Genomic DNA, 24505 nt, shown 5'->3' with positions numbered 1-24505 from the left:
CCGAGTTAGCCTGTGCTAGGCTGCCCTGGGGGGTAGGTTCCGGGCCTGGGGGGCTTGGAGAAACATCTGCAGAAGGATTTCTCTGCTGAACAGCCACGTGCTTCGTGGGTGTGTGTTGGGGTGTCTCCACTTGGACCCACTGTACCCCAGGGATACCTAGACGTCAGAGAGCCAACAGCTCGGGCTGGACCGTGTCCGGCCCTGGATTCCAGCCCCCAGTGATTGTGACCCTGGGCTGGACCAAGGCCAGGCCTCCAGCCTCTGAATCCCCAAGATCACTGTACACTCGTAGTGACTAAGCGCTTGCTGTCTCAGCCGACCAGGCAGGGAGAGCGGCTGCTGGTAGCGTGGCAGGGAGTCGAGACCCAGGCCAGTGCCCAGGGGCTGTACGGCTACACCTGGGCCAGCTCTGGTGCCTCCGGGTCATGGGACTCTGGGCAAGTCGCTACCTCTAGGAACCCGTTTTCTCATCTGTGAAATGGAGAATCTCCCCTTTGCCTCCCACAGATAAGTGTCCTGGAGTTCTGAAGCAGCTGGCCTGGTCAAGGAAGAACTCCCAAGAGAAATTTAGAAACGTTTTTAATGAGAAGACAGTAAAAATACAACTTATGGCAGTTTGTGGGATGAAGCAGAGCGCTCAGAGGGAAGGTTACAGCCTTGAGCGCAGAGATTAGGAAATGGGCATCTCAAATCAATGGGTTCTACCTTTGATGAGTAGAAAAAGAACAGAATAAATCTAAAGCAGAAAGAAAAGAGTCAAAATTGGAGCCGAGATCAGTGAAACTGAAAACAGGAAGTGAGTAGAGGAGATCACCTAAGCCAAAAGCTGATCCTTTGAAGAGATCAGTAAGTGGAATTGAAAAGCTGACAACGGAAAGGAGAGGGTACAAAGGACTAACCCCACAATCAAAGTGGGGCGCTCACTGCAGGTGCCGCAGACACGGGAAACCCGGCAGGAATAACGGTAACAGGGTCCTGCGAGCGGGTTCGTGCCACAGACTTGACCTCGATGAGACAGGTTGATCCCTTGAAAGGCGCAATCTGCCAAAACTCACCCAGGAAGAAAGGGAGGATCTCCGTAGGCCCGTTTCTGATAAGGAAACGGAGTCAGTAGTTCATAGCTTTCCGAAACAGAGCAGGGGGCCCGGGATGGGTGCGCTGGTGAGCTTGGCAGACACTTGGAGGAAAGGAGCTCCAGAATGCTCGCCCGGTGAGGCATCACCTGACTCCCAAGTCCCACAGAGGCTCCAGGAAAGCGCGGGAGACCAGGATGCCGTGAACAGAGGCGGCAGGTGTCAAAGCACTAGCACTCGGAATCCCACGATGTAGGAAAACACCTCCACTGCCACTGCCACCCGGTGGGACCCATCCCGGTGGGACCCATCCCGGGCGTGCAAGGCTGGGTTGGCCTTTGAAAACTAATGTAAGCTGTGCTGCAACAGGCTGAAGGAGAAAAATCAGATGCAGAAAAAGCATCAATAACCCCTGCCCTGTTCTCCCCCAGATGAAGGCCCCAGAGACTTCTGGAGGGAGAGAGATATGTGCGGACAGCAAGGTCAGCTGCTCTGGGAGCCTGCTCGGTGGGAAGCCGCTGCGGCCGTCCCGGGCAGGCTTTGCAGTCACGGTGCAGGCCCAGTGCTTTCCACCTGCCCACGACGGGGGTCGAGCCCACTCACGGGCTGCCGTGTTCTGGGGGGACCCTGCCTCCCCTGAGTTCTGTGTGGGCCGCCCCGGAGTGTGGAGAGCCGGCGGGGACAACATGGTGTGTGTCGCTCACAGCGACGGGGGTGGATGTGTTCGTTTCTTGCCTTGCTCCTTCCTCTTTAACTGTTGTGTCCCCAGGGTCATGTGGATTGGCCTGCTCTCCTGCTCTGCCCACCTCCTCCCCCTGGCTTCACACACCACCCTCACGCTTCTGCCCAGGCTTCTCTCTGAGCCCTGGACCTGCATGTCCGCTGCCCACGGGTCAGCTGCCCTGGGACAGGGAGAGGACACTGTACACATCCTAACACTTCCCTGTGTCTGCTACCTCTCTGTGGGTTCCTACAGCCACTTCCTCATGGGTCTCCTTCCACCGGCCTTCCCTCCCTCCAGTCTGTTCTCCCTGGCTGCAGAGTGAGCTGTCTAAACCTGGCCATTGTCCCTTCCCTGCCCAGAACCGGCCATGGCTCCCTGTTGCCAGCAGGCTGCACACGAGGCCTTTTGGGCCCGGTGCCCATCAGGCTGTCCTGCATGATCTCTTACAGATCCCTGCCTTATTCTCCCGGAGAATCACCCAGAGGAGACTACGGGAGTCATGGGCCATAGCTAGATCTCTGGGCCTCTCCTTTTCAACTTCAGCAGGTGGTCTGCGGGGGGCCCAGGAGCCTGCATGGACAGCCAGCACTGCAGGAGTGGCCGGTGACGACCATCCCTGTTTCGCTTAGTCCTAAGATGTCATCCTGTCCCTGTCCTTCTGAGGGTACACTGACACCAAGACTCTAAGCAGACAACTGATTCTGCCAGCGTGTGGCAGTCCACCGAGCACGTTCCACAGTCCCCGTCTCCCGCTGCCATGGCCGAGAGCTCACTGCCCCCCTCACTGCTGTCTTTTCTCTGTGACTTCTCTTAGCATTTGTCTCCTTGTCTTTGGTTTTCTGCAATTTTACTATCATGTAGGTGAGGGGGTTTTTGTTGTTATTGTTTTTTGTTTTGTTTTAATTCTTGGGATTCACTGGGATTCTTGAATCTAGATTTTCTTCCATTAGTTCTGGCAAATTCTCACCTGTCATTTCGGATGTTGTCCCTGCTCTGTATTATCTCTCACTTTTCCTAGAACGCCAGTAATAAATACCTGTGATCTCACTTTTCCCTTCACATATCCTGTCTTTTTGATTTCTCTGTGTTCCGTTCTCTCTGCGCTTTTTGGAAAAATCTGTCATCACTTCATAGAGCTTCTGCTGTGTGCTGGTACTTTCAAGCTTGCCTTTTTGTCTTTGAACACAGCAAGCTCCATTGTTTTATGGCCTGGGTCTACCTACATTAGTCGTGGTGACACCAGTGGCTTATCACGCACCTTAAGGGGGCATGGCTGAAATACAGGTTCCCTCTCTGCCCACAGAGCATTTCTGTCCTCGGCAGCTTTCCTCCCGATGGTGAAAGGGGACCCAGGCCCCTCTGTTCTGGTGCCTTATCATCAACCCACGGCTCCTAAGGCTCCTGCGGGTTTGGGTCCCTGCCAGGCATACAGAAATGAGAGGAGAGCATGAAGGATCAAACGAGTGGCTTTGTGGGCTGGGGTGGAAGGCCCACTTTCCCACACATGTTCCCTGGCCCGGCTTCAGTCCCGTGGTCATGCCCAACAGCGCCGCACTCTGGGGAGCATGGCGGTGGGGGGAGAGTGACTGGGGCCAGCCAGCTGGGATCTGCCACAACGTGGGACAATCCCAGGATCCAAGTCTGTCTCCGTGCCTGCCTGTGGCTCCAAGTTTCCACCCGTTGTTGGCCGCTAACCGTGTGCTCCTCCCTGGTTCTCCAACACCTGGAGGCCTAGGGTGAAGGGGAGCTCTTCTAGGGAGGAGCTCAGTGGGGACCGCCCCCAACCCACACTCACAGCCTGAACCTGGGGCTCCACCCAGGTACCATGGCCCTGGGTCTGAGGTCACTGTGGGTGCAGCTCCCTGGGGTTCCCAGCAGGATAGGGGGGCAGGTGTGATTCTGACCCATCCCCACCCGAAGTGTGCTGTCCTTCAGGTTTTCAGTTTAGAGTGAGAACTGGCTCTGACTTCTGCCCTCTGACCCCACTGTGGGAGTCACAGGTCATGGGCCTCTGGAGAGGAAAACTCAGAGAATGAAAGCTCTGATCCAGCCAGATCCTGCAGCCATGGCCTCGGGCATGTCCCCCACCCTCTTCCACCTGGGAGCTGGGATGAATAAAGCCTTCCTCTGTGTGCCGTGGGGTCCTGGGAGGCAGGGGCCTGGCCTCTGGTAGGTCTGGGTCCTGCCCACACACTCTGGGCTGGTCCTTAGCAGCCTGGGTGTGGGGGCCCTTTAGGGCTCTCACCATGTGCTGACTGTGTGAGATTGGCGGCTGGCGGTTGGGGCCCTGGGGAAGGGGTGTATCAGTTAGCTCCTGCTGTGTAACAAGCTCTCTAGCCAGTGACTTGGAACGATAGCGTTTGTGTCTAAAGGGTCTAGGGGGTGCCCCGCAGGCACTGCTGCTTCTCTAGACTTGCTCTCCCGCTTCTGGGCTCCGCCAGTGAGTTGGCTGGGGGCTAGCTGTTCCGAGGTAGTCTCAACGGGAATGGCCCAGGCCCCCTGTGCTCTCGAACCTTCCAGCAGGCCAGCCCGGGCTTGCTCTCATGTGGTCACTCCAGCCCACAGAGAGCAGGCCCAGGCACACACCCCCGCCCCAGGGACCTGAGCTCCGCACTGCCACAGCGTCTCGTCTGTCACCCTTACTGGCCCAACCACATCGCGAGACAGGCTCAGATTCAAGGTGGGATATGGGCTCCACCTCCCGACAGGAGTTTCTGCAAAGGGCACACAGGTGATTCAGGGAAGGCTGGAGAATTGGGGCAGCTTTGGGGTTCATCTTCCACAGAAGGGCAGCCCTGAACCCTTGCCCCACTGAGCCGGCCTCCATGTGGTAGGGGGAGGCTGGGCTTTGGTGCTCCCAGAGCTGTTCACCTGCCTGGGATGGGTCTTCAGCGGGCCAGTGGGAACAATAGTCCAGCCTCAGGACACGACACCAAGTCCTTTGGGAGCCAGGCCCACGCCCAGGTACTGCAGCCAGCATGGGAGATTTGTTGAATGACTGAGTGACCAAAGTCAGCCTGCAGTATGTGGCAAGAGGAAAATCTGAACCTCCTTCTCCGTGTGCAAGCCTGGATCAGGGTTTGAGGGGGGCTGTCTCCACAGCAAACCACACCCCCCCCTTGCCTGCCTGGGAGCCTGAGGGCAGAGACCTTGAGCCTCGTCCCCTCTGTGGAGACTGTCTTCCCTGCACTCGTCTGTTCCCGTCAGAGCCAAGATGTGTCGCCATGGAAACTGCTTGGCAAACACGCCAACAGGCAGAGGCGGCAAACAGCAGCTTGGGCGCCCGTTGCAGTGAGGGTGGCAGGGATGGCATGAGCGAGTGAGCAGCCCGGCAGCGCGTGTGTGACCTGCGCGCGTGGGGAGGGCAGTGAGGGCTCCGGGCGGGGCCGCCCGCAGGTGGGCGCGGCCGGGCGTGCCCATGCACGTGTGCAGACGGAGGCAGGTGGGTCCGAGCCGTGCGCTGGGCGTGCCACGTGCAGACCGGCCGAGTGCAGGGGCGGGGCTGGTGTGCCGCGAGGCTCGGCCGCGCGCCCGCCTGGTCTGAGGGCTTCGTAGGACACAGACGGGAGCGCGACAGAGGTGGCCGCGGTGCCCCAGCCCACAGCACGCCATTCCGCGCCGAGGACCACTGCTGACCAGGTGAGGCGCGTGTGAGGAGGGCTTCTGGGAAGAAGTCGTGCTCGGGCTCATGGTGGAGTGGGCGTCGCCCCTGCCAAGGTGGGCCGGGGGCTCCCGGTGGAAGGGCTGCCCTGCAAGGGCCTGGAGGTGGGCTGGGAGGGAAGGAGGCAGCCTGGAGCAGGTGGGAAGGGCAGCCGGGGGCGGCGGCCACAGTGCCTGGGGTCCCTGCACGGGGAGGGGCTCCGTCCCAGTTTGGGAACCCCAGGGCTGCGGGATGCCTTCTAGGCAGAGGGACCCCAGAGGCAGAAAGAGGGTAGCGTCTGGGACACACACAGCCAGGGGCACGTGTGGAACATGGCGGGCCGAGGCGCTCCAGGGGGAAGCCTGGACTTCCGGAGCGAGGGGACTTCTTCAGAGGCCTCTGTGGGGCGCGTGGCCTGGAGGGGGCTGCAGGGAGGCCTGGGCCATCACCCAGGTGAGGTTGGGCAGTCTGGCTGGGGCTGGGGCCGGTCAGGAGACCAGCTGGGGGTTGACCAGAGGCTCCCCGGTGACCGTGGGGGTGACGGAGCGTCTCCTGGGTTGGGAGATGCTGTGGGGAGAGGGCATGGGGGGAGGCTTGGGTGCACCCCTGAAGGTGGGGTGATTGTGGCCCCGGGGCTGCCCTACCAGGAGCTCCCAGAACAGGCTCAGAGCTTGGGGCTCAGAAGGGCTGGACCCCACCGCTGCCTGGGGCTCCTGCTCCTGCCGCTCCGGCCCTCCCAGTGGGGCGGGTGCGCACTACACCCAGCAGGCCCGTCTGGGAAACCCCGGGTCCAGGTGGGACTTCCTGACACTCAGGGAGCACGCCTGTGTCCTTGGCATACACCCCCAGCCTCTGTAGCTCCGGGACTGGAGTGTGGATGTGGGTGCGGGGGAGCTCGTGGCCTGGCCAGGGAAGGGGGCCATGCAGCCGTACACTTCATTCCGCCGCCCTCCCTGCTCTGGCTGGTGGGAGATGCCGTGACACTGGCTTACTATACCCCTGCAGCCCAGTAGTGTCTGGCCCCACTCAGGACCCCTCCCCTGCCACCTTCCCTGACTGAGCACCTCCTCCAGTGCTGGGCCTGGGCAGGCTCAGCTTGGCCCTGGGGATGGAGCTGTTATGCCAGCGGCTGCTGGGGCCCAGAGGGGCTGTGGTCCCTGGGGCCCAGGTGAGCCACTTCTGGAGTCCAGGTGACCCTGACGGAGACCGATGTCCCCAGGACACGGGGCTGCCTCCCCCAGAGAGGGTGTGTGTCCCAGCCTCCTGCCCACCCAGTGTCTCTGTGTCTCTGAGAAGAGTGGGGGGACTCTCTCTAGTCCCCTGACCTCCCCAAACCAGGAGAGACAAGGGGATGCCCCAGAGGGAGGCAGACACAGGTGGAGGGGATGTTGGCCAGAGTAGCCCTCCTGGACACCCACTGCCCCCTCAGGCTTGGCCGAGCCCATGGGGAGGGCCCTCCTTGTGTGGTGTGTTGGGGCGGCCCCTCGGCACCTGGCTGCTCTCTGGGGGCACAAGGACTTTGTGAGCCTGGCTCGAAGGGATATTAATCTAGAGCTTGGAGGTGGCCCCCCCAGGCTGGGCCCTTCTGGCAGCCCCAGCCCTGCTCTGCCCCTCACTCCCATCTCTCCCACCTCCAATGCCAAGGGCTTCTGTCGGCCCCCCACCCCACCCTGCCCCAACCCGTGGCCGCCCGAGCTGGAGGTGAGGGGCTGCAGCTCCAGGAGCTGGGAGTGCCCAGGAGCCCAGGGTGCAGTTCTAGGCTGGCGGGTGGGCGGGGCTGAGCTTCACTTTCCAGTGACCACAGCTCAACTCCAGGAGCACTGCTGGGACTGGAGGCCTGGGGGAGCTGGGGCACGGGCAGGGAGGCCCTGAGTCCACATCCCTGCTCCATTCGAGCTGACCCCAGGTCCCACTGAGCAGCAGGGTGAGATCCTCCCACAGCCTGGGCCTGATGTTCCCGCCTCCTCTGCACGGCTCCCAGGTGACCTAGTGGAAGACATGAACGCCCGTGCCAGGCTGTCGGCCCCCTTGCCTTTGTTCCAAGGCCCCTGACCACCGGCCCCCATGTCGCCCTGCTCCCTTCCTGAGCCCTTCATCCCCCTCGTCCCTGAGACAGTCCTTTCCCCAGAGGCCCCACCCACTCTGACCTGCAGTCCCCCTAGCCAGCAGGACCCCCGTGCCCCTGAGCCAGGCCTCTCATCCCCCTCACGCTGCACAGGCTCTCCAGCGCCGACCACAGTGCTCTGTCCGCCCTTGCCGTGTCTGCTGCCAGCTGACAGAAGGGTGGCCCGTCCCCCCGCCCAGCACCTGGGCAGCTGTCTGAGCTTTGCTGGATGACAGCTGCCGTGTTCTCGGGGCCGACGGAGTGCTTCCTGGCCCTGGCACAGCCCTGTGGACGGGTTTCCTATTTGCAGCCCGGGATCAGCTTCCTGAGGCTACGACGAGGCCCACAGACCACAGGCTGGGAACACAGCTGAGACCCATGCTCTCCGTCCTGGAGGCCGGAAGCCCCAGTCAAGGGGTCGCAGGGCCATGCTCTGTCTAGACACTCTCGGGGAGGGTTCTTCCTGCGGCCCCGGCCTCCCGTGCTTGTGGTCACACCCTGCGTGTTGGCTGCCGGGGTCACCACGACGTGGCCTCCCTGCATCGTCTTCTGTCACTGAGAAGGACACCTGCCGTCGGATCTAGGGCCACTCTGATACAGGATGATCTCCTCTTCAAGTTCTTACCTCAATTCCTTCTACAAAGACCTTATTCCCATTCTGAGGCTGCAGACGGGCCTCTACCCAACCCCTCCCAGGGAGCAGGTGCAGGGAGATGCGGGCGCTTCCCCAGACCCTGTCTGCCCGGGCCAGAGGATGGCAGTGAGCCTTGAGCTGGACTTTGACATCACTGCCTGTTCTGAGAATCGGCTCTAATGAGGAGACATCACCGGAGTGGTCTGGGGTCCGCAGCCAGTGTGTCCCGGGGGCAGCGGGGAGGCGTGTGGCTCCCGGGTCTCTCACCCTCACGGGGAGAACCCGGCTGCGCGTCCAACGTGTAGCCCCGTGAGCCAGACTCTGTTTGTGGGCACTTATCCCGAGGGGGAGAGAGTCGGACACACAGGCCACAAAGATGTATGGAAGTAAGATCAGCACAGACTGTGCACTCGTAAAATAGCGAGGAACCTGGGGAAAAAACTAAACATCCCCAGCCAGGTGACTCATCCACGAAACACCACGCACCCAGGTGGGGTTGCCCGTTTCCACTCGTTGTCTGGGAGGGCGCCGCCCGCGGGGCCGGACGTGGGGCGCGGACCCCTGAGAAATAGGTTCGGACACGGACAAAAAGATCTGTGAAGGATGTCCAGCAGCAAGTCGAGATGACCTTGCGAGGGTTACACGACAGGGTCTTCTTTGTTTCCCTTGATTTTTCAGAGTTTTCCAAATCTGCTACAATGGACGTTTGTTGTCACATCATTTCTTACGGTTTAAGCAACAGACGCCCATGATGACAAATCCCTCAGCCATCCGTGGGGGCACTTGTTTCTCCAGACTGAGGCTGGGCAGACGGGTGGGCGGCTGGGGAGGGCCCGGGGGCCGGCGGTCCAGAGCAGGGCGACACTTGGCTCAAAGGAAGCCCTTAGCATAGAGGTTTCCGGAGAGAAACAGGGCAGCTTGGGGGCAAGACCGGAGCTGGAGGGGTAAGGCCAGCCTTCAGACGGGGCCTCCCCCAGCACGTGGAGCCTGCTCCTGCCACGGGCTGCCGTGCGGGGCCGGGACCACACTCGCCGCTGGCCCTGGGCAGAGCCGGGCACCGCTCTCACGGCCGCTGGCTGTGGGGGCCCCACGGGAGCCCGGATGCCCTGGCCGCGGGAGAAAAGGGGGCCCCCCACTCAGGGGCCTTAAGAACAGAGCCGCTCTGTCTCTCCCTCCAGCCGGCTCCCCCAGCCACCAACCCCAGGTAGGACCCCTGGGGAAGGGACAGAGGGACCTCATGGGAGTTGGCGGCGCCCAGCAGGGCAGAGCAGTGGGGAGGAGCACCTCGCCTCCCAGAAGTCTGTGAGGAAGCTTCTCCCCCAACTACAGGGGCCAGGAGGCGGGAGAGGCTTCCCGGCCATCCAGGTGACATTTGGGAGCCTGGGGTGCCCGCTCCCCACCCTCACCTGTTCACTGAGCTTTTGGGGACCCAAGCCAGCGCCCAGTGTGGTTGGGACTCAGGACAGTGGCTGCTTGAACTGGCAGGTCTGTCTGGGCCCCACAGATGGGGGGACGGGCTGCACGGCCCCACGCACCCTGCCTGGCCCACTCCCGTGCTTCCCTGGGTGATGGCAGGCAGACGGCCGCGCAAGTGGACTCAGGACCAGGAGGTCCGTGTACTGTCAAGGGGGAGGCCTGATAACCTGAGGCTGTGGGGCTGGGGCAGGGACCCCCCGGGAGGGACAGCAGGGAGGGAGCCCCGGGCATCCTGGCGTGTCTTGGTTTGGGGAGCTCAAGGTGGGGCGCATTTGTAGCCGAGACAGGTATGGGGTCCCGGGGCAGCGGCCCTCTGGGGGCCCAGGAGTCCCCTAACGCCAGAAGGGGACCTCACCCTTCACCCTATGGGAACATCGTGCCAGGGCTGTCCCCGGGGCCTCTCCCCAGCTGTGCGGACACCCTCCCCCACCCCTCGAGTGTCCAGACTGGGACAGGCTCTGAGGGCAGGGGGCAAGGCTGCGTCTGTAAATGCCGAGAAGGTTGTTCTCCCCGGTCTTTAATGGCATGCCAGGATCCGGTGTGTGTTCTCTGTACAGTTGAAGGGACCATCGCCAGGGGGCGAGGGCACCTCCGGCCCCCACAGCGCAGACATCGGCCCTGGCCCCTCCCCCAGCATCTCCCAGACCCCATTCTAGAGCATTCTCTGTCTGCACTCCTGAGCTCCTCTGGTCTCATTCCCTGTCACACCACCTCTCCTGAAAGAAAGGTAGGGCCCCCCGTTTCCCCTGCCGGTTACCCTTCACTCCTTACCACCACTCGATAGGACAGCTTCGTCCAGGGAAGGCCCCAGAAACCTGAGAACCCAGCCCGGAGGCCCCCTCCCCATCCTCCCTCCTGGACAGCCCTCCCCTCTGGGACACCGCAGCACCAACACCCCCCGCCACGATCGTGTCCCTGGCCACGTGGCCATGAAGGGGTGCTGGTGAGGGTATCGGGAGAGGGGCGTGTCCACAGCATGTTGGCTTGTGCTCCAAACCAAGCGTCCCTCCACTTCTCCTCACCATGGCCAAGATGTCCCAAACGGGTCTCAGACTTTGTGCCCCCAGAACTCGCATTTCCTCCCGCTAGCAGTTCCTGCTGTGCGATCTGGCCCATTTGCGAAGGAGGGATGAACCCCATCTTCCTCATCTGAGTGTGGAGCACGGCCCTGTGGACAAGCACGGGGAAGCCCCCAGGACTCCAGACTAGGCCAGGGCGCTCCTTCCTGCTCACAGGAGCACTGATGGGTGGGGTGCTCCTGTTCCCGTGGAGGTGGGCTGCCTTGGGAGCCTCTGTGGCACTCACCCACCCTTCTGGGGATATCTTAGGGATCCCCAACCTGACGCTTCCAGGGCAGGTGGCCTGAGGGCCCTGAGGGTCAGCTCGGTGACTTGGCCCCAAGCCACAGGCTGCATCCGTGTCATCAGCATCCCAGGTCGGACCCCCGACGGGCCCGAAAGCCTGGACCAAGTCTTCACTCCCTCCTGGTCCAGCTCAGAGGTGGTGCCGACAGACGTTTGGGGGAATACGTGACCTCAGTTGGACACGAGCGAAAGAGGTAGCCTTCTCTCTGACGGCATAAAGGGTTTCTCCATCCAGCACATACTCGATGATCATCTGCTACATCCCAGGCACTGATCCAGACGCCTCCCAGAGTACTGGCGTCCCCGCGTTGGGTTTATGACATGGAGGGAGGGAGGAAGGGAGGGAGGGATGGTGAGCAGGAAACCGGGCTCCGCTGCACACAATCATCGTGTGAACTGCAGACCGGACCAGGGTGAGCAGGGGAGAGAGGGAGGGGTCCGTGCACCGTGCAGTCAGGGCTTCATGAGCCACAGAGCAGGTGCCAAGGCCAGGGGGGAGGGATCCGGAAGAGAACACAGAGACCCGGGAGGAAGACCACAGCGACCATGCCGGGTGGCGTCTGGAGCTGCGTGAGGTCAGGATGAGGACTGGGGCTTGGGACAAGATGACGTGATGCACCTTAGGAACCGCATAGACCTCAGTGTCCATTTCCGGGACTCCCTGAGCCTCCATTTCCCCATTTGTAAAATGGGATGACAGGGCTTCCTGCCCGCTGGGTTGGTATAAGCATTACCGGAGGTGACCACGTCACCCAGCCCCCGGCCCGCCGCCTGGAGGCCCCGCACCCCTGAGGGGACATTCAGTGCATCTAGGGCGGTGCAGGGATACATGTACTGAGTTTCAGGGGACTGTCACGGAGGCCCCCTCTGGCCAGTGCTCTGCAGGCCACCCAGCCGAGGGGCTGGCCCCACGCCCTGCCCTGTGGAGCCAGGACCTTTGGCGTCTCCGTCCTGCAGGTGGGAAAAGAGCTCAGATGGGAAAGGCTGGCTGCCCTGGCCCGGCTGCCCCAGTACCAAGTCCAGATGGTTGACCACCGGCCCCGTGGCTCAGAACGATTCGTATGCCTCCCCGGGCTTGCTGGGAAGTCTTTGCAAAATCTTCCAGACGGGACCGGTCCTCAGTCAAAGTTCTTTGGGGGCGAATGGCGGAAGCCCCTAAGGCACACCCAAGGCCACTGGGCCTCAGGTGGCCATCAGGGCTGGCTCCACCGACTCTAGAACATTCCCCGCTCTGCCCTGAGGTTGCTCTCGGTTTTTTTGTCCATAAAATGGGGACAACAGAGCTCAGGCTCGTTGAGATGCTGAAATGAGGGTACATGTGCAGAGCGCTCAGAGTGCCTGGCCCAGAGAAGTCCTGGAAAGTCATTCCATTCTTACAGGAGGACCGCCAAATCCAGGGGGAGTTCTGGCGGGCACGATGCAGAACTGGGTGTTGTCATATGTTGGAGTTGTACCCCCACATTACTGGGGTAACTGCTGCCTGAGTGCGGGCTTACCTGCCTCACCTGGGGCCTTCCCTGGACCGTGTGGGCTTACCTGCCTCACCTGTTTGGCTCCAGGAGCTTAGGCTCCACCCCCCACCCTCTCCTGTGTGTTTCTGGGAGCGGCGGGGAGTCCTAGGCGTGCTCTGCCTGAGCTCCGTGGAGGTCGGCAGCCATGCCTGGGGCCCAGGAGCTCCAGTCAGCCTTCTGCCCGCTGGTGGACGGCGCAGGGTTCAGATGGCAGCAGCGAGCAGCCCCGCTCCTGCCTGACAACCCCATCACACTTTCCACAGGATCCCACCCTAGTTAGTCTCTGCCCCGGTGCTGATGTCACACGGGGACCCCACGACAGGTGTCCATGCTGTCCTCTGTCGTGCTGCTTCTGCTGGTTCCTGAGGATGTGGGGCTACAAGGTAGGGAGGAGGCGCGAAGGTCATGGGCATCACATGGGGATGGGGAGCCTGTGGGTATGGGGACCCCACGGGGGCCGGAGCAAAGGTCGCAGTGTCTGGGCTGAATGGGCTGCGGTGCAGCACAGGTCCGGTTGCATGAGCCCTGAGGATGCCCTGGGGGCAGTCATACCTCCGCTTGGCTGCCAGGAAACGGAGCTCCCCGCACAGCCCCGGGGCAGGAGGCGGGGAGTGCCGGGACAACGTGCCAGGGCAGTTTGGTGAAGCACTGCGGTTGGTGCTCAGAGCTTCGCGCCATAGCTCGACTTCCCAGCCAGCCCCGCAGAGGGGACACCCCGCCGTGCAGGGGTCTGGGGAGGCACAGGGCCATTGGCACCCCAGGATAGCATGGCCCATGTGCTGGAAGCAGACAGGCAGCAGCAGAGCCCAGGGCAAGGGAAAGAGGGCATGGAGCCCCCTCAGCCATGGGGCGGGAGGGACCCCGAGAAGCTCACCCCACGCAGGGCTCCTCCCCGCCCGCTCCTTGGGAGGGGCCTCAGGGACCCCCGTGCTGCTGGGCAGGGAGGCTCAGTGGGCTGTTACAGCCTTAGGAAAACAAGGCAGCAGGAAAGACACCGAAGTTAGGCGCACGGCTGGTGTCTGGACAGGGAAGGGCACGGGGAAGGGAAAGGAAGGCCGTCCCGAGTCTAGGCTAGGGCTCAGGGCTCGCCGATGAAGGGAGCCACAGCAGGAGAACCGGGTCCGACTCCCGGACTTTCGCTCCTGTGCTCTAAGCCCTGGGATCCCCCCTGGCAAACGGAAGCCCTCAGAGCAGCATGAAGTCATCACCATGCCTTTCGCGTGGAGCTGCTCTAGATGCCCGAGGGCTGGGCCCCGGCTCTGAAGGGCTCCCTGCAGCTGCTGGGCTGTTGTGCCGAGTGTATTCAGAATAACAAGAATCAGAGTGTTTCTTGCCCAGAGGCTTGGGCCTCTGTCCAGTCAGACGGGGACAAGGGCGCAGTGCTGTGGGGTTGGGCAGCCTGCCCTTCCAGCAAAGCAGAGGCTGGGACAAGGGACATGGGCACCCCAGAGGTCGGTGGGGGGTCGGCTGAACAGTGTGGCCAAGGCCCCAGTGTGGAAGGGCCGTGCAGAGTCATCCCTGCCCTCAGGAGAGGACATGTCCCACCCCGTGTCCACAGTTCAACGTCCCCTGCTTCGGGGACGCAGTCAGCACGTAGGAGCTTGGGCTCCATCATGAGGCACAGCTCAGAGATACGGGCTGGCTGTCGTCCAGCCATGTGGCTCCATCTGAGGCCCGGGGACCGTCACAGTGCCTGAGACATCACACATCAGAGAGGCTCCCATGGGATGATGCAAGAGGAGGTCAGGTGTGTCCCTCACCCCGCATCCTGCCACCCTCATTCGTATGCAGAGGAGTGTGCCAGAGGGTGGCACAGCTGGGACCGGCACGGAAAGACAGAGGGACTCCAACAGACTTGTGCCCAAGCTGGAGCCTCAGGTCCCAGTGACCTGCCAGCCCGAGCGTGTCTGAGACCAGTGTGGCTGCTCCTCCCAGGCTCTTAGGGCCCCCGGTGGCCGGTGGGGCTGGGGCCGGTGCCAGGACAGGGCGCGTGGGGTTCCGCCGGCTGGCGTCAGCCCCATCCCCCCGTGCAGTTGCCCGCGGGTGTGCAGGAGTCTCAGGGAAGGAGGTTCGGGGAGAAGACTGTGGTTCTCAGTAGATCCTGGACACCCAACGCGGGATCCACGAGGCCAAAACTGTTCTCGAAACAAAGCTGAGGCCTAATGGGCTATTTCCTCACACGTAGGTGGGCTTCTCCAGGGGCCACGTGATGCCACATATGGGGGCATGTGCTGGAGGTGGCAGAACTTTGTCCTTGTGTTTGACACGTGTCTCAGTTCTAAGTTCAGAGGGGGTAGCTGTCGGCGGCTGTAGCCCACGTGTGCCAGAGCTCCTGGGGGTCCCCGGGGTCTGTCTGTGTGGCAAAGCCCCAGGAGGGATCACGGGCTGCCCACGGGGCCTGGCCAGGATCCTTCTGAACTGCCGGCCACGTCTCCCCAAACTCTGACACCTGGGTCTGTGCCTGAGGCTCCCAGACGCGCCTTCTGGGCCCTTCCTGTACCACGGGACTGGGTTCTGTGGGGACGGAGGAGCTGAGCCCGAGGTTCACAGTTTGGGTCCGATTCCCACTGGAGACAGACATGGCAGGGCTGTTGGATGTTCCGTACAGAGGAGGCATTTTTGATTTCCCGGGGCTGTGCCTGGTCTGGGGGGCGTCCGGGGGCCATGGACCCCAGAGCAGAGTGTGGTGCGGGGGATGTGGGCGAGCACACTGACAAGATAGCCCCTGCAGGGGTGGGAGGAGGACTTGGAAATGAGGCCCAGAGTGAGGGGCGCTGTAGCGGGAGGCAGGAGAGCCTCCTCCAAAGCCTTGGAGCTGTGTATCCCCGGGGAGGTGGCTTCCCCTCTCTGGCCTCCGTCTCCTAGGCTTATATGGTGGGTGAATACTGGCAGCTACGTTTTGGGTAGTTGTGGGTTCCCATGAGGAAACCGAACTTGGGGTTTACAGGATGGAGGCCCTGGAGGGCTCAGGGTGTGGGCTCGGCAGGGGGCAGGTTGCCGACTGGGGCTACTTCCATCTGCCCTTGACACAGGCCCTCCCGAGCATCCAGGAAAGCCAGGCTGCTGGGAGAACTAGTTTGTAGATGGCTCTCAATGACGGAAGGATCCCAAGCCGGCTGGGACAGCAAGGGAATGACTTGGGGGTGGTTACAGCTGGCGGGAGAGCGTCACAGTCTTGCTGGGTGCCCCAAGGACGCTCGTGAGTGGAAGGTGTGGGGAGAGGCAAGGCGTAGGAACGGGGAGAGGCAAGGCGTAGGAACAGGGCCAGGGCACCCATGTCCAGAAATAAACCATGAGTGTGCATGGTGTCAGGGGCTCAAGGCCGTCCCCCGTCCCCCGCCTGGGATGGTGCCTTCTCCCTCCTGCCCAGGAGGACACTGAGGCCAATGGGTTGAAAGTCAGAGGACTCCCTCATCCAGGGTCTCCTGAGCACCCTTCTGTCCCCAGCCCCCAGGGCCCTGGATGGCAAGGAGCTCACAGCCCACCCGGAAAGCTGGCCAGAGGGTCCAGTGTCCACACAGTATGGTGCTGGCCCACTGGGGGGGAGGTGGGCAAGACGCGCACACGGAGCACCCCCCACACCCCCAGGGGGAGGTCAGAGCTCTCAGCACAGCCTTATCCGTGCCTCTCTCTCCATCCCTCCTCCCACCACACTGGTTTCCTCACTGCCCCTGAAGCTACCCACGGGGCCTTTGCATCTGCTCCTTCACTTGGGACACAGGCCCCAGACCCTCCCTGGCCACTTCCAGGCTTTGGGGACATCGTCTTCTCAGTGGGGCCCCGGCCAGCTCTGCCTTTTCTCCCTGGGGCCATTTTTCCTCTTTTAACACCCCCCTACCCATATCCACTTTTACTACCTTGTACTGTCTGCCTTAGGTCATTGGAATTTAAGCTCCCGAAGGCCAGGGACCTGTGCCTGTTTGGTCCAGGGGGAGTTGGCCAAGCCCCATGGGTGGGCAGGTGCTCACGGACTGTCCGTCCAATGGAAAGGACAAAGGAAGGAGGGAAGCTGCCCCTGTGTGCCCTGTGCTGCCCCCCGCTCCCCACACAGCCACTTCCGGAAAGCCAGATCTTCTCTTGGGTCCTTCTGGCTCCATGGAGAGCCTGCCTGCAAGGGCCCCTCCATAGGCCGTGTGATTTGGTCTGTGTGTTCGTGCAGCTGAATCTTTCTCCAGGTAGCCACATGTCTATACCTTGTTGCAAATTGCCAGCTTTGTGCTGGAGTCTGGTGGGGAAGGTGGGGTCCCCACTGGTCCGGGTGATGGGACCCCTGCCACTCTAGGCAATGCGGCTCCTGCTGCTCCAGGTGATGGGGGCTCCTGGGGCTCTGGGTGATGGGGGCCCACCTCTCTGGGTGATGAGGCCCACTACAGGTGCATCCCCCCCCCATTCTTCCCAGCTGGGTGGCTCTTGGGACAATTTGTTTGAACCTCGCTCTACATTGTCGGCTCCCTCTTGGAAACGTGGGTAGCAACGGTCCCACCTCCCCCAGGGTTCAAGCGGAGACGCCCCACCTGGGACTCAGTGGCAAGTTGTATTGGCTGCTGACCCCTTCGAGCTCAAGGGTCATTGGCAAGACTGAAAAACAGTGGGGCCATACAGACACGTGGTGCCTTCTGGGAATCTCTCCTGAGGACAGAAACTCAGATCTGTGTACCAAGACATCCATCACGGCATTTTGGAGGGGCAGTCAGGAAAAAACAGCATTTTTTTTTTTAAAAGTAGTCTCACGCTGAGCGTGGAGCCCAACATGGGGCTCAGACTCCTGACCCTGAGATCAACAGTTGGACACTTAACCGACTGAGCCAGCCAGGCGCCCCCTAAAATGGCGTTTTTTCATAAAATGTCGAAGGACTTGGGGAAATGCTCATCATATACAAAATCAAAAGGATGTAAGCTTGCGTGCAGAACCAGGCCTGATCTCTGTTCTAAAACACACACGCAGAAGGAAAGATGCGCCTCTGAGGGCGCTCTGTCCTGGCCGGCCCCCGGCTCCCCCAGGAACTCCGGAAAACAGGTCAGGGTATTCCAGAGGACACTGTGGTGTATACGTGTGTATATTGGCGTGGGTTTGCACAGACGTCTGTACACACACGTGCCTCTGTGTGTGTTTTTCCAGATGAATGTTTTAAGTCAGGGTTAGCCAAAGGGGGTGTGAGCTCATTTCTCCATTCTTCCGCCCAAAACAAGGCCCGCTCCTGTTTTGGGGTTTTGCATTGCTGGCTTGACTTTCTAAATGGAGAGTGGGCCAAGCGCTGTTCTCCTCTGTGCTCTGATCCCCGCCCCCCACCCCGCCGTGCTCTGCTCTGTTACATGTTCGTCTTTTGGCTTCCTCCGTCGTCAGCTCCCCGTGCTCTGCGAGGCTCCCCCTGCCCACGGCACACGCCTCTGGATGGAGACGGGAGCCCGTCGTCCACCGGGAACGTGGTAGCATTTCAGGGAGCCTGTGCAGGGAGGGGGCCTCGTCTCCCATGAGCTCGGATGTTCGCGTCCGTACTCAGACTCGCAAGGAGAACACGGATCTGTGAATGGACTTTGTCTCCTCCTCCCAGCCCATCTGTACTCCCCGGCGTCTGCTCTCCCCGCCCCGTCTGTTCCAGCCCTTAAAGCGCTCTTTGTGGCTTGGCCTCATCACCCTATTTATAGCTTTCCGTGGTTGGCACGTGTGCCCGAGCCTCGAGTGTGCGGGGAAGCCTCTGGGCCCGGTGCTGTGCAGGCTCCCGGCCGGCCGGGTGGCTCGGGGAGCAGGCTTCCATCCTTGGGCATGCAGGGACCTGCCTGGAAGGCTTCCAGTTGGTACAAGGAGGTGCTGCGGGGCCCCAGATGATGGGGTGCACAGAGGGACAGGAACGGCTGGGTTTCTTCTTGGGGAGGCCCTTCCCCCGGCGTCTGAGGGCAGGTGGGGTGGGGGAGTGGGTGCTGGGTCTCCATGGAGACAGGGGCTGGGGGCTAGAGCAGGAGGACATACGTCCTTCTGTGCCCCCCCCCCCCCCCCGGTGGGAGGGCCGGGTCCTTTCTCCTGCCGGAGAGAACGGGCCCAGTGTGCTCAGCAGGGCCTGTCCCCCTCTCCCCAGGGTGCCGCCAGGCCTGGACGTGTCCGTGCCGCAGCCCTTTGCTGTCTCAAGGAGACCCCACGCAGGGCAGAGCTGGGAGCCCCAGGACCCTGGCCTAGCATCTGTCGGAGGGGAGCTTTTGGCGGTTCCCATCGGCCTGCAGGAAGGTTCTGGAAGAGCTGGTGGCCGTCCCCGAGGGTGTCCATGGGCCACAGCAGGGGCTGCCCGGAGAGGCCAGGCCCGCCATGCTGCAGTGCAGGCCGGCCCAGGAGTTCAGCTTCGGCCCTCGGGCCCTGAAGGAGGCGCTGGTGTCCACTGACCCCACCCTGCAGCAGAGCTACGTGGCCACCTTCACCCCTGCTGAGAGGCTCTTCCTGGCCGAGGCCTACAACCCCCAGAGGACGCTCTTCTGCTCCCTGCTCATCCGCTCCGCCTTCGACTGGCTCCTCAGCCGCCCTGAGGCCCCTGAGGACTTCCAGACCTTCCACGCCTCCCTGCCGGCCCGGAGGCTGGGCCAGGCCCGCAAGCACATCTACTTACAGCCCATAGGTACCAGGCCTGGGGGGCCTGTGGGGGTTGTGGGAGGCGACCCAGAGTCAGCAGGGCCCTGGGGGGAACTTGGACTCTGGATCTGGGTAGGGACTCTGTGTCTAGGCCCCAGGTGGGCCCTGCTGGGAACTGGACAGCGCCAGGGGTTGGATGTGGGGGTGCGGGCTGGCAGAGGGTATATGGGGCAGGTGAGGACCTGGCTTTGCAGAGGAGGAATAGGCGGGAGAACCTGCGTGTCCCGCTTGCCCTGGGGGACCAGAGGCCCACAGGCACCCCTCCTTCTCCATGGCCCTGCAGGCAGTCCCCCAGCTCTGCCTGGAGAGGCTGCCTCCACCCATTGCTCCCAAACCATGCACTTGGCTCCTTGTCCCCTGCTAGTGACTCCCCAGGGCTTCCTGTGCCCATGTGAGCAGGTCACAGCCACCTCGTGAACGTAGTTCTGTATCTGAGGTGGCCTGGGGCTCTGCATTTCCACCCAGCCAGTCCCAGGCCCTCCAGGGTGCCACCCCGGGTCTGTGCCCCTCTGTCCTCCTGCAACACAGCCTGGTGGGGGCTCCGCAAAGGGCACCTCGCCCACCCGGCCTCACCGGCACTCTCCCGGTGTCCCACTCTGCTCCTGCCAGGCAGGCTCTTTGCAGCATTAACCCCGAGGGGCCTCTCTGACCCGCCTCTGCTGCCCCCTCCATGCCAGCCTTATGGACTGTGACCCTGGGTGAGTCCCCACCGCCCCTCCCGGAGCTCCCTGCCCCCCAGACTTCTTATCTTTCCTCTGGGCATTGGCCTTTCCTCCATTTTTCTTTGTCCCTTAAAAAGTGTTCAGGCCCGACTCTGGAAAGGCAGGTCCCTGTCAGCCTTCTTGGACCAGTGGGGATGGGATGCTGGGGGAAGGGGTGCTGGACTACTGGGTGCTGCCGGGGGCACTGAGGTGCTGGTGGGGATGCTGGACTGCTTGTTGTGGGTGGGGGTGCTGGGGTGCTGGCACGGATGCTGATGTGCTGGGTTCTAGCAGGGGTGCTGGCAGAGGTGCTGTGGTGCTAGCTAGGGTGCTGGTGGGGGTGCAGGGGTGCTGGCAGGGGGTTCTGGGTTGCAAGTAGGGGTGCTAGGGTACTGGTGGGGGTGTTGGGGTGCTGGGGTACTGGGTACTAGCAGGGGTGCTGGTGGAGGTGCTGGGGTGCTGGCAGGAGTGCTGGGGTGCTAGTAGGGTGCTGGTGGGGAGAGCTGGGGTGCTGGATGATAGGGTGCTGGCGGGGGTGCTGGGGTGCTAGTAGGGGAGCTAGTGGGAATGCTAGGGTATTGGCGGGGGCTGCTGGGGTGCTGGCAGGGGTGCTAGGGTGCTAGGTGCCAGCAGGGGTGCTAGCAGTGCTGAGGTGCTGGCGGGGGGCTGGGGTGCTGGGTACTAGCAGGGGAGCTGGCAGAGTGCTGGGTGCTAGCAGGAGTTTGGGGTGCTGGTGGGGGTGCTGGGTGCTGTCAGGGTGCTGGTGGGGAGTGCTGGGGTGCTAACAAGTGTGCTGGGGTCCTGGGCGATAGCAGGAGTGATGGCATGGATGCTGGGGTGCTGGGTGCTAGCAGGGGTGCTTGTGGGGGTGCTACGGTGCTAGCAGGGGTGCCAGTGGGGGTGCTGGGGTATTGGCAGGCATGCTGGGGTGCTGATGGAGGTGCTGAGGTGCTGGTGGGGGTACTGGGGTGCTGGGTACTAGCAGGGGTGCTGGTGGGGTTCTGGGGTGCTGGGTGTTAGAAGGGGTGCCAGTGGGGGGTGTTTGGGTGCTGGTGGGCGTGCTGGGGTGCTAGTGGGGTGCTGGATACTAGCAGGAGTGCTGGCAGGGGTGCTGGGATGCCGGCAGGGGTGCTGGGTTGCTGGGTGCTAGCAGGATGCCAGTGGGGGATGCTGGGATGCTGGCGGGGGTGTTAGGGTGCTGAGTGGGTGCTGGGGTGCTAGTGGTGGTGCTGGGTGATAGTAGGGGTGCTGGCAGGGGTACTCTGGTGTTAGCAGGGGTACTAGTGGGGATGCTAAGGTGTTGGTAGGGGTGTTGGGGTGTTGGCGGAGGTACTGGGGTGCTGGTAGGGGTTCTGGGATGCTGGGTGATAGCAGGAGTATTGGTGGGGGCTGCTGGGGTGCTGGCGGGGGTACTGGGGCACTGGCGGGGGTGGTGGGTACTAGCTGGGTACTGTTGGGAGTGCTGGGGTACAGGGTACTAGCTGTGTTGCTGGTTCAGGTGCTGGGTGCTAGCAGGGTTGCTCGGGTGTTGGCAGGGGGTGCTGGGGTGCTGACAGGGTTACTGGGGCACTGGTAGGAGTGCTGAGGTGCTGGCAGGGGTCCTGGGTGGTGGGATACTAATAATGTGGTGGAGGGAGTGCTGGGGTGCTGGTGGGGCTGCTGGGGTTTGGTGGGGGTAATGGTTGCTGGTGGGTTGCTGAAGTGCTGGCTGGGGTGCTGGGGTACTGGCAGGGGTGCTGGGTCCTGGGAGCTAACAGGATTGCTCACGGGGGTGCTGTGGTATTGGGGGCTAGCAGGGGTGCTGTTGGGGGTGCTAGTGGGGTGCTGGGTGCTGGGGTGGGGTGCTGAGGTGCGGTGGGGGTCCTAGGGTGCTGGGTGTGAGCAGGGCTGCTGGTGGGGGGTGCTAGGGTGCTATGTGCTAGCAGGAGTGCTGGCAGTGGGTGCTGTGGTGCTGGCAGGGAGTGCTTGGGCACTGGCGAGGGTGCTGCAATGCTGGCAGGGGTGCTAGGGTTCTAAGTGCTAGCAGGGGTGCTGGCGGGGGGTGTTGGAGTGCTGGCTGGGGGTGTTGGGGTGCTGCTAGGGGTGCTTGGGTGCTGGCAGAGGTGCTGGTGGGGATGCCGAGGTGCTGGGTACTAGGATAATTGCTGGTGGGGGTGCTGGGTGCTATTGGAGTTACTGGGGTGCTGGTGGGGGTGCTGAGGTAGTGGCAAGGGTGCTGGGGTGCTTGGTGCCACAGGGTACTTGTTGCCAGCAGTGGTGCTGGTGGGGGGTATGGGGTGGCTGGCAGGGTTACTGGGTGCTGGTGGGGTGCTGGGTGCTGGGGGTGAGACTGGTGCTGGTGGGGGTGCAGGAGTGCTGATGTGGGTACTGGGGTGGTGGTGGTGGTTGCTGGGGTGCTGTGTAGTAGCAGGGGTGCTGGTGGGGGTGTTGAAGTGCTTGTGGGGGTGTTGGGGTGCTAGTGGGAGTGCTGGGGTGCTGGTGGGTTTGATGGGGTTCTCATGGGGGTGCTGGGGTGTCGGCAGGGGTCCTGCAGTGCTTGTGGGGGTGCTAGGGTGCTGGGTGCTAGCAGGGGTGCTGGCGTGGGTGCTAGGGTGTTACATACTAGGGATGCTGGTGGGGTGCTGAGGTGCTGGTAGGAGTGCTGGGTGCTGGCAGGGTTGCTGATGTGCTGGTGGATGCTATGGTATGGTGCTGGTGGGGTACTGGGGTGCTGGGTGATAGCATGGGTCCTTGGGGTACTGGGGTGCTTGTGCAGGTGCTGGGGTTGTGGGGGTGCTGAGGTGCTGCAGAAGTGCTGGTGGGAGTGCTGGGGTGCTGGGTGCTAGCAGGGTGTTGGTGGGGGGTGCGGGGATGCTGGCAGGGGTGTTAGGGTGCTGGTGGGTGGTGCTGGCGTGCTTGTGAGGGTGCAGGGGTGCTTGTGGGTATGCTGTGGTGCTAGTGGGGTACTGGGTGCTGGCGGGAGGTCTGTGGTGTTGGAGGGGTGCTTTGGTGCTGGTGGGGATGCTGGGGTGTTGAAGGGGACATTAGAGTGCTGGCGGAACTTGCATGGGTGCTAGTGGGGTGCTGGGATCCTGGGTGCTACCAGGGTGCTTGTGGGGAGTACAGGGATGCCAGTGGGATTTTAGGGTACTGGTGGTGTGCTAGAGTGCTAGTGGGGGTGCTGGGGTACTAGTGGGGGTGTTGGGGTTCTGGGTGCTAGCAGGGTGCTGGTGGGGTGTTGGGATGCTGGCAGGAGTGTTAGGGTGCTAGTGGAGGTTTTGGGGTGCTAGTGGGGGTGCTGGGTGCCAGCAGGGTACTGGAGGGGGTTGCTGGGATATGGGCAAGGGTGTTAGGGTGCTGGTGGGGTTCTGAGTGCTAACAGTGCTTACAGGGTGCTGAGGTGGTGGTGGTGCTGGGGTGCTGGGTACTAGCATGAGTGCTGGCGGGGGTGCTGGGTGCTAGCAGGGGTGCTTAGGTGCTGGTGGGGGTGTTGGAGTGCTTGTGGGAGTACTGGGGTGCAGGCGGGGTGCTGAGGTGCTGGCAGGGGTGATAGGTTGCTGAGTGCAATCAGGAGGGCTTGTGGGGGTGTGGTTATGCTGGTGGGGGTGTTAGGGTGCTGGTGGTGGGGACTGGGATGCTTGGGTGGGTGCAGGGATCCTAGTGGGTGCTGGGGGTGCTGGAGTGCTGGTGGGGGTGCTGGTGTGCTGGGTGTTAACAGGGGGCTGGTGGGGGGTGCTGGGGTGCCGCTGAGGGTGTTAGGGTGCTGGCAGAATTTGCATGGTTGCTAGTGGGGTGCTGGGGTGTTGGGTGCTAGCAGGGTGCTGGTGGGGGGTACAGGGATGCCAGCGGGGTTTTAGGGTGCTGATGGGGTGGTGGGGTACTGGGTGCTAGTGGGGGTGCTGGGGTACTGGGTGCTAGTAGGGGTACTGGCGGGGTGTGCTGGGATGCTGGTGGGGGTGTTAGGGTGCTGGTGGGAGGTTTTGGGGTGCTAGTGGGGGTGCTGGGGTGCTAGCAGGGGTGCTTGTGGGGGTTGTTGGGATGCTGGCAGGGATGTTAGAGTGCTGGTGGGGGTGCTAATGTGCTTGTGGGGGTGCTGGCAGAGTACTGGGGTGCTGGGTGATAGCGTGGGTGCTGGCGGGGTATGCTGGGGTGTTTGTGGGTGTGCTTGTGTGCTGGTGGGGTGCTGGTGTGGTGGCAGGTGTGCTGAGGTGCTGGATGCTAGCAGTGGTGCTGGTGGGGGTGCTAGAGGGCTGGCAGGGGTTGCTGGGGTGCTAGTGGGGGTGCTGGGGTGCTGGGTGCTAGCAGGGATGCTGATGGGGTGTGCTGGCATACTGGTGGGAGTGTTAGGGTTCTGGCGGGAGGGTTTGGGGTACTAGTGGGGGTGCTGGGTACTAGCAGGTTGCTGAAGGGTGGTGCTGGGATGCGGATGGAATTGTTAGGGTGCTGGTGGGGGTGCCTGGTGCTAACAGGATGCTTGTGAAGGTGCTGAGGTGGTGGTGGTGGTGCTGGGGTGCTGGGTACTAGCAGCAGTGCCGGTGGGGGTGCTGGGTTCTAGCAGGCCTGCTCGGGTGCTGGTGGGGGGTGTTGGGGTGCTTGTGGGGGTACTGGGGTACTGGCAGCAGTGCTGGGGTGCAGGAGGGGTGCTAAGGTGTTGGCTGGGGTACTGGTTTGCAGAGTGTTAGC

At 62.4% G+C, this 24505-nt stretch overlaps 1 protein-coding gene across 2 annotated transcripts in view; it reads left to right on the top strand.

Moving 5' to 3' along the window:
* Positions 1-5088: 5088 nt before the first annotated feature.
* Positions 5089-24505, top strand: part of AMZ1 (archaelysin family metallopeptidase 1) — a 28510-nt gene continuing 9093 nt past the window's right edge. The window contains exons 1-2 of one of the 2 annotated variants that reach the window (XM_047713419.1): positions 5089-5436; positions 18601-19128. In XM_047713419.1, the coding sequence (XP_047569375.1) occupies positions 18825-19128 (304 nt within the window). In that variant the 5' untranslated portion in view covers positions 5089-5436; positions 18601-18824. Of the gene's footprint in view, positions 5437-18226; positions 18333-18600; positions 19129-24505 lie in introns of those variants that run through there. The other variant, XM_047713420.1, reaches the window with a different exon arrangement.

The sequence above is a fragment of the Lutra lutra genome, chromosome 18 (assembly GCF_902655055.1).
Source record: "Lutra lutra chromosome 18, mLutLut1.2, whole genome shotgun sequence".
In the NCBI taxonomy this organism is placed as follows: Eukaryota; Metazoa; Chordata; class Mammalia; order Carnivora; family Mustelidae; genus Lutra; species Lutra lutra.
The sequence above is the reverse complement of the archived record's forward strand: the minus strand, read 5'-3'. Positions and strand labels throughout refer to the sequence as shown.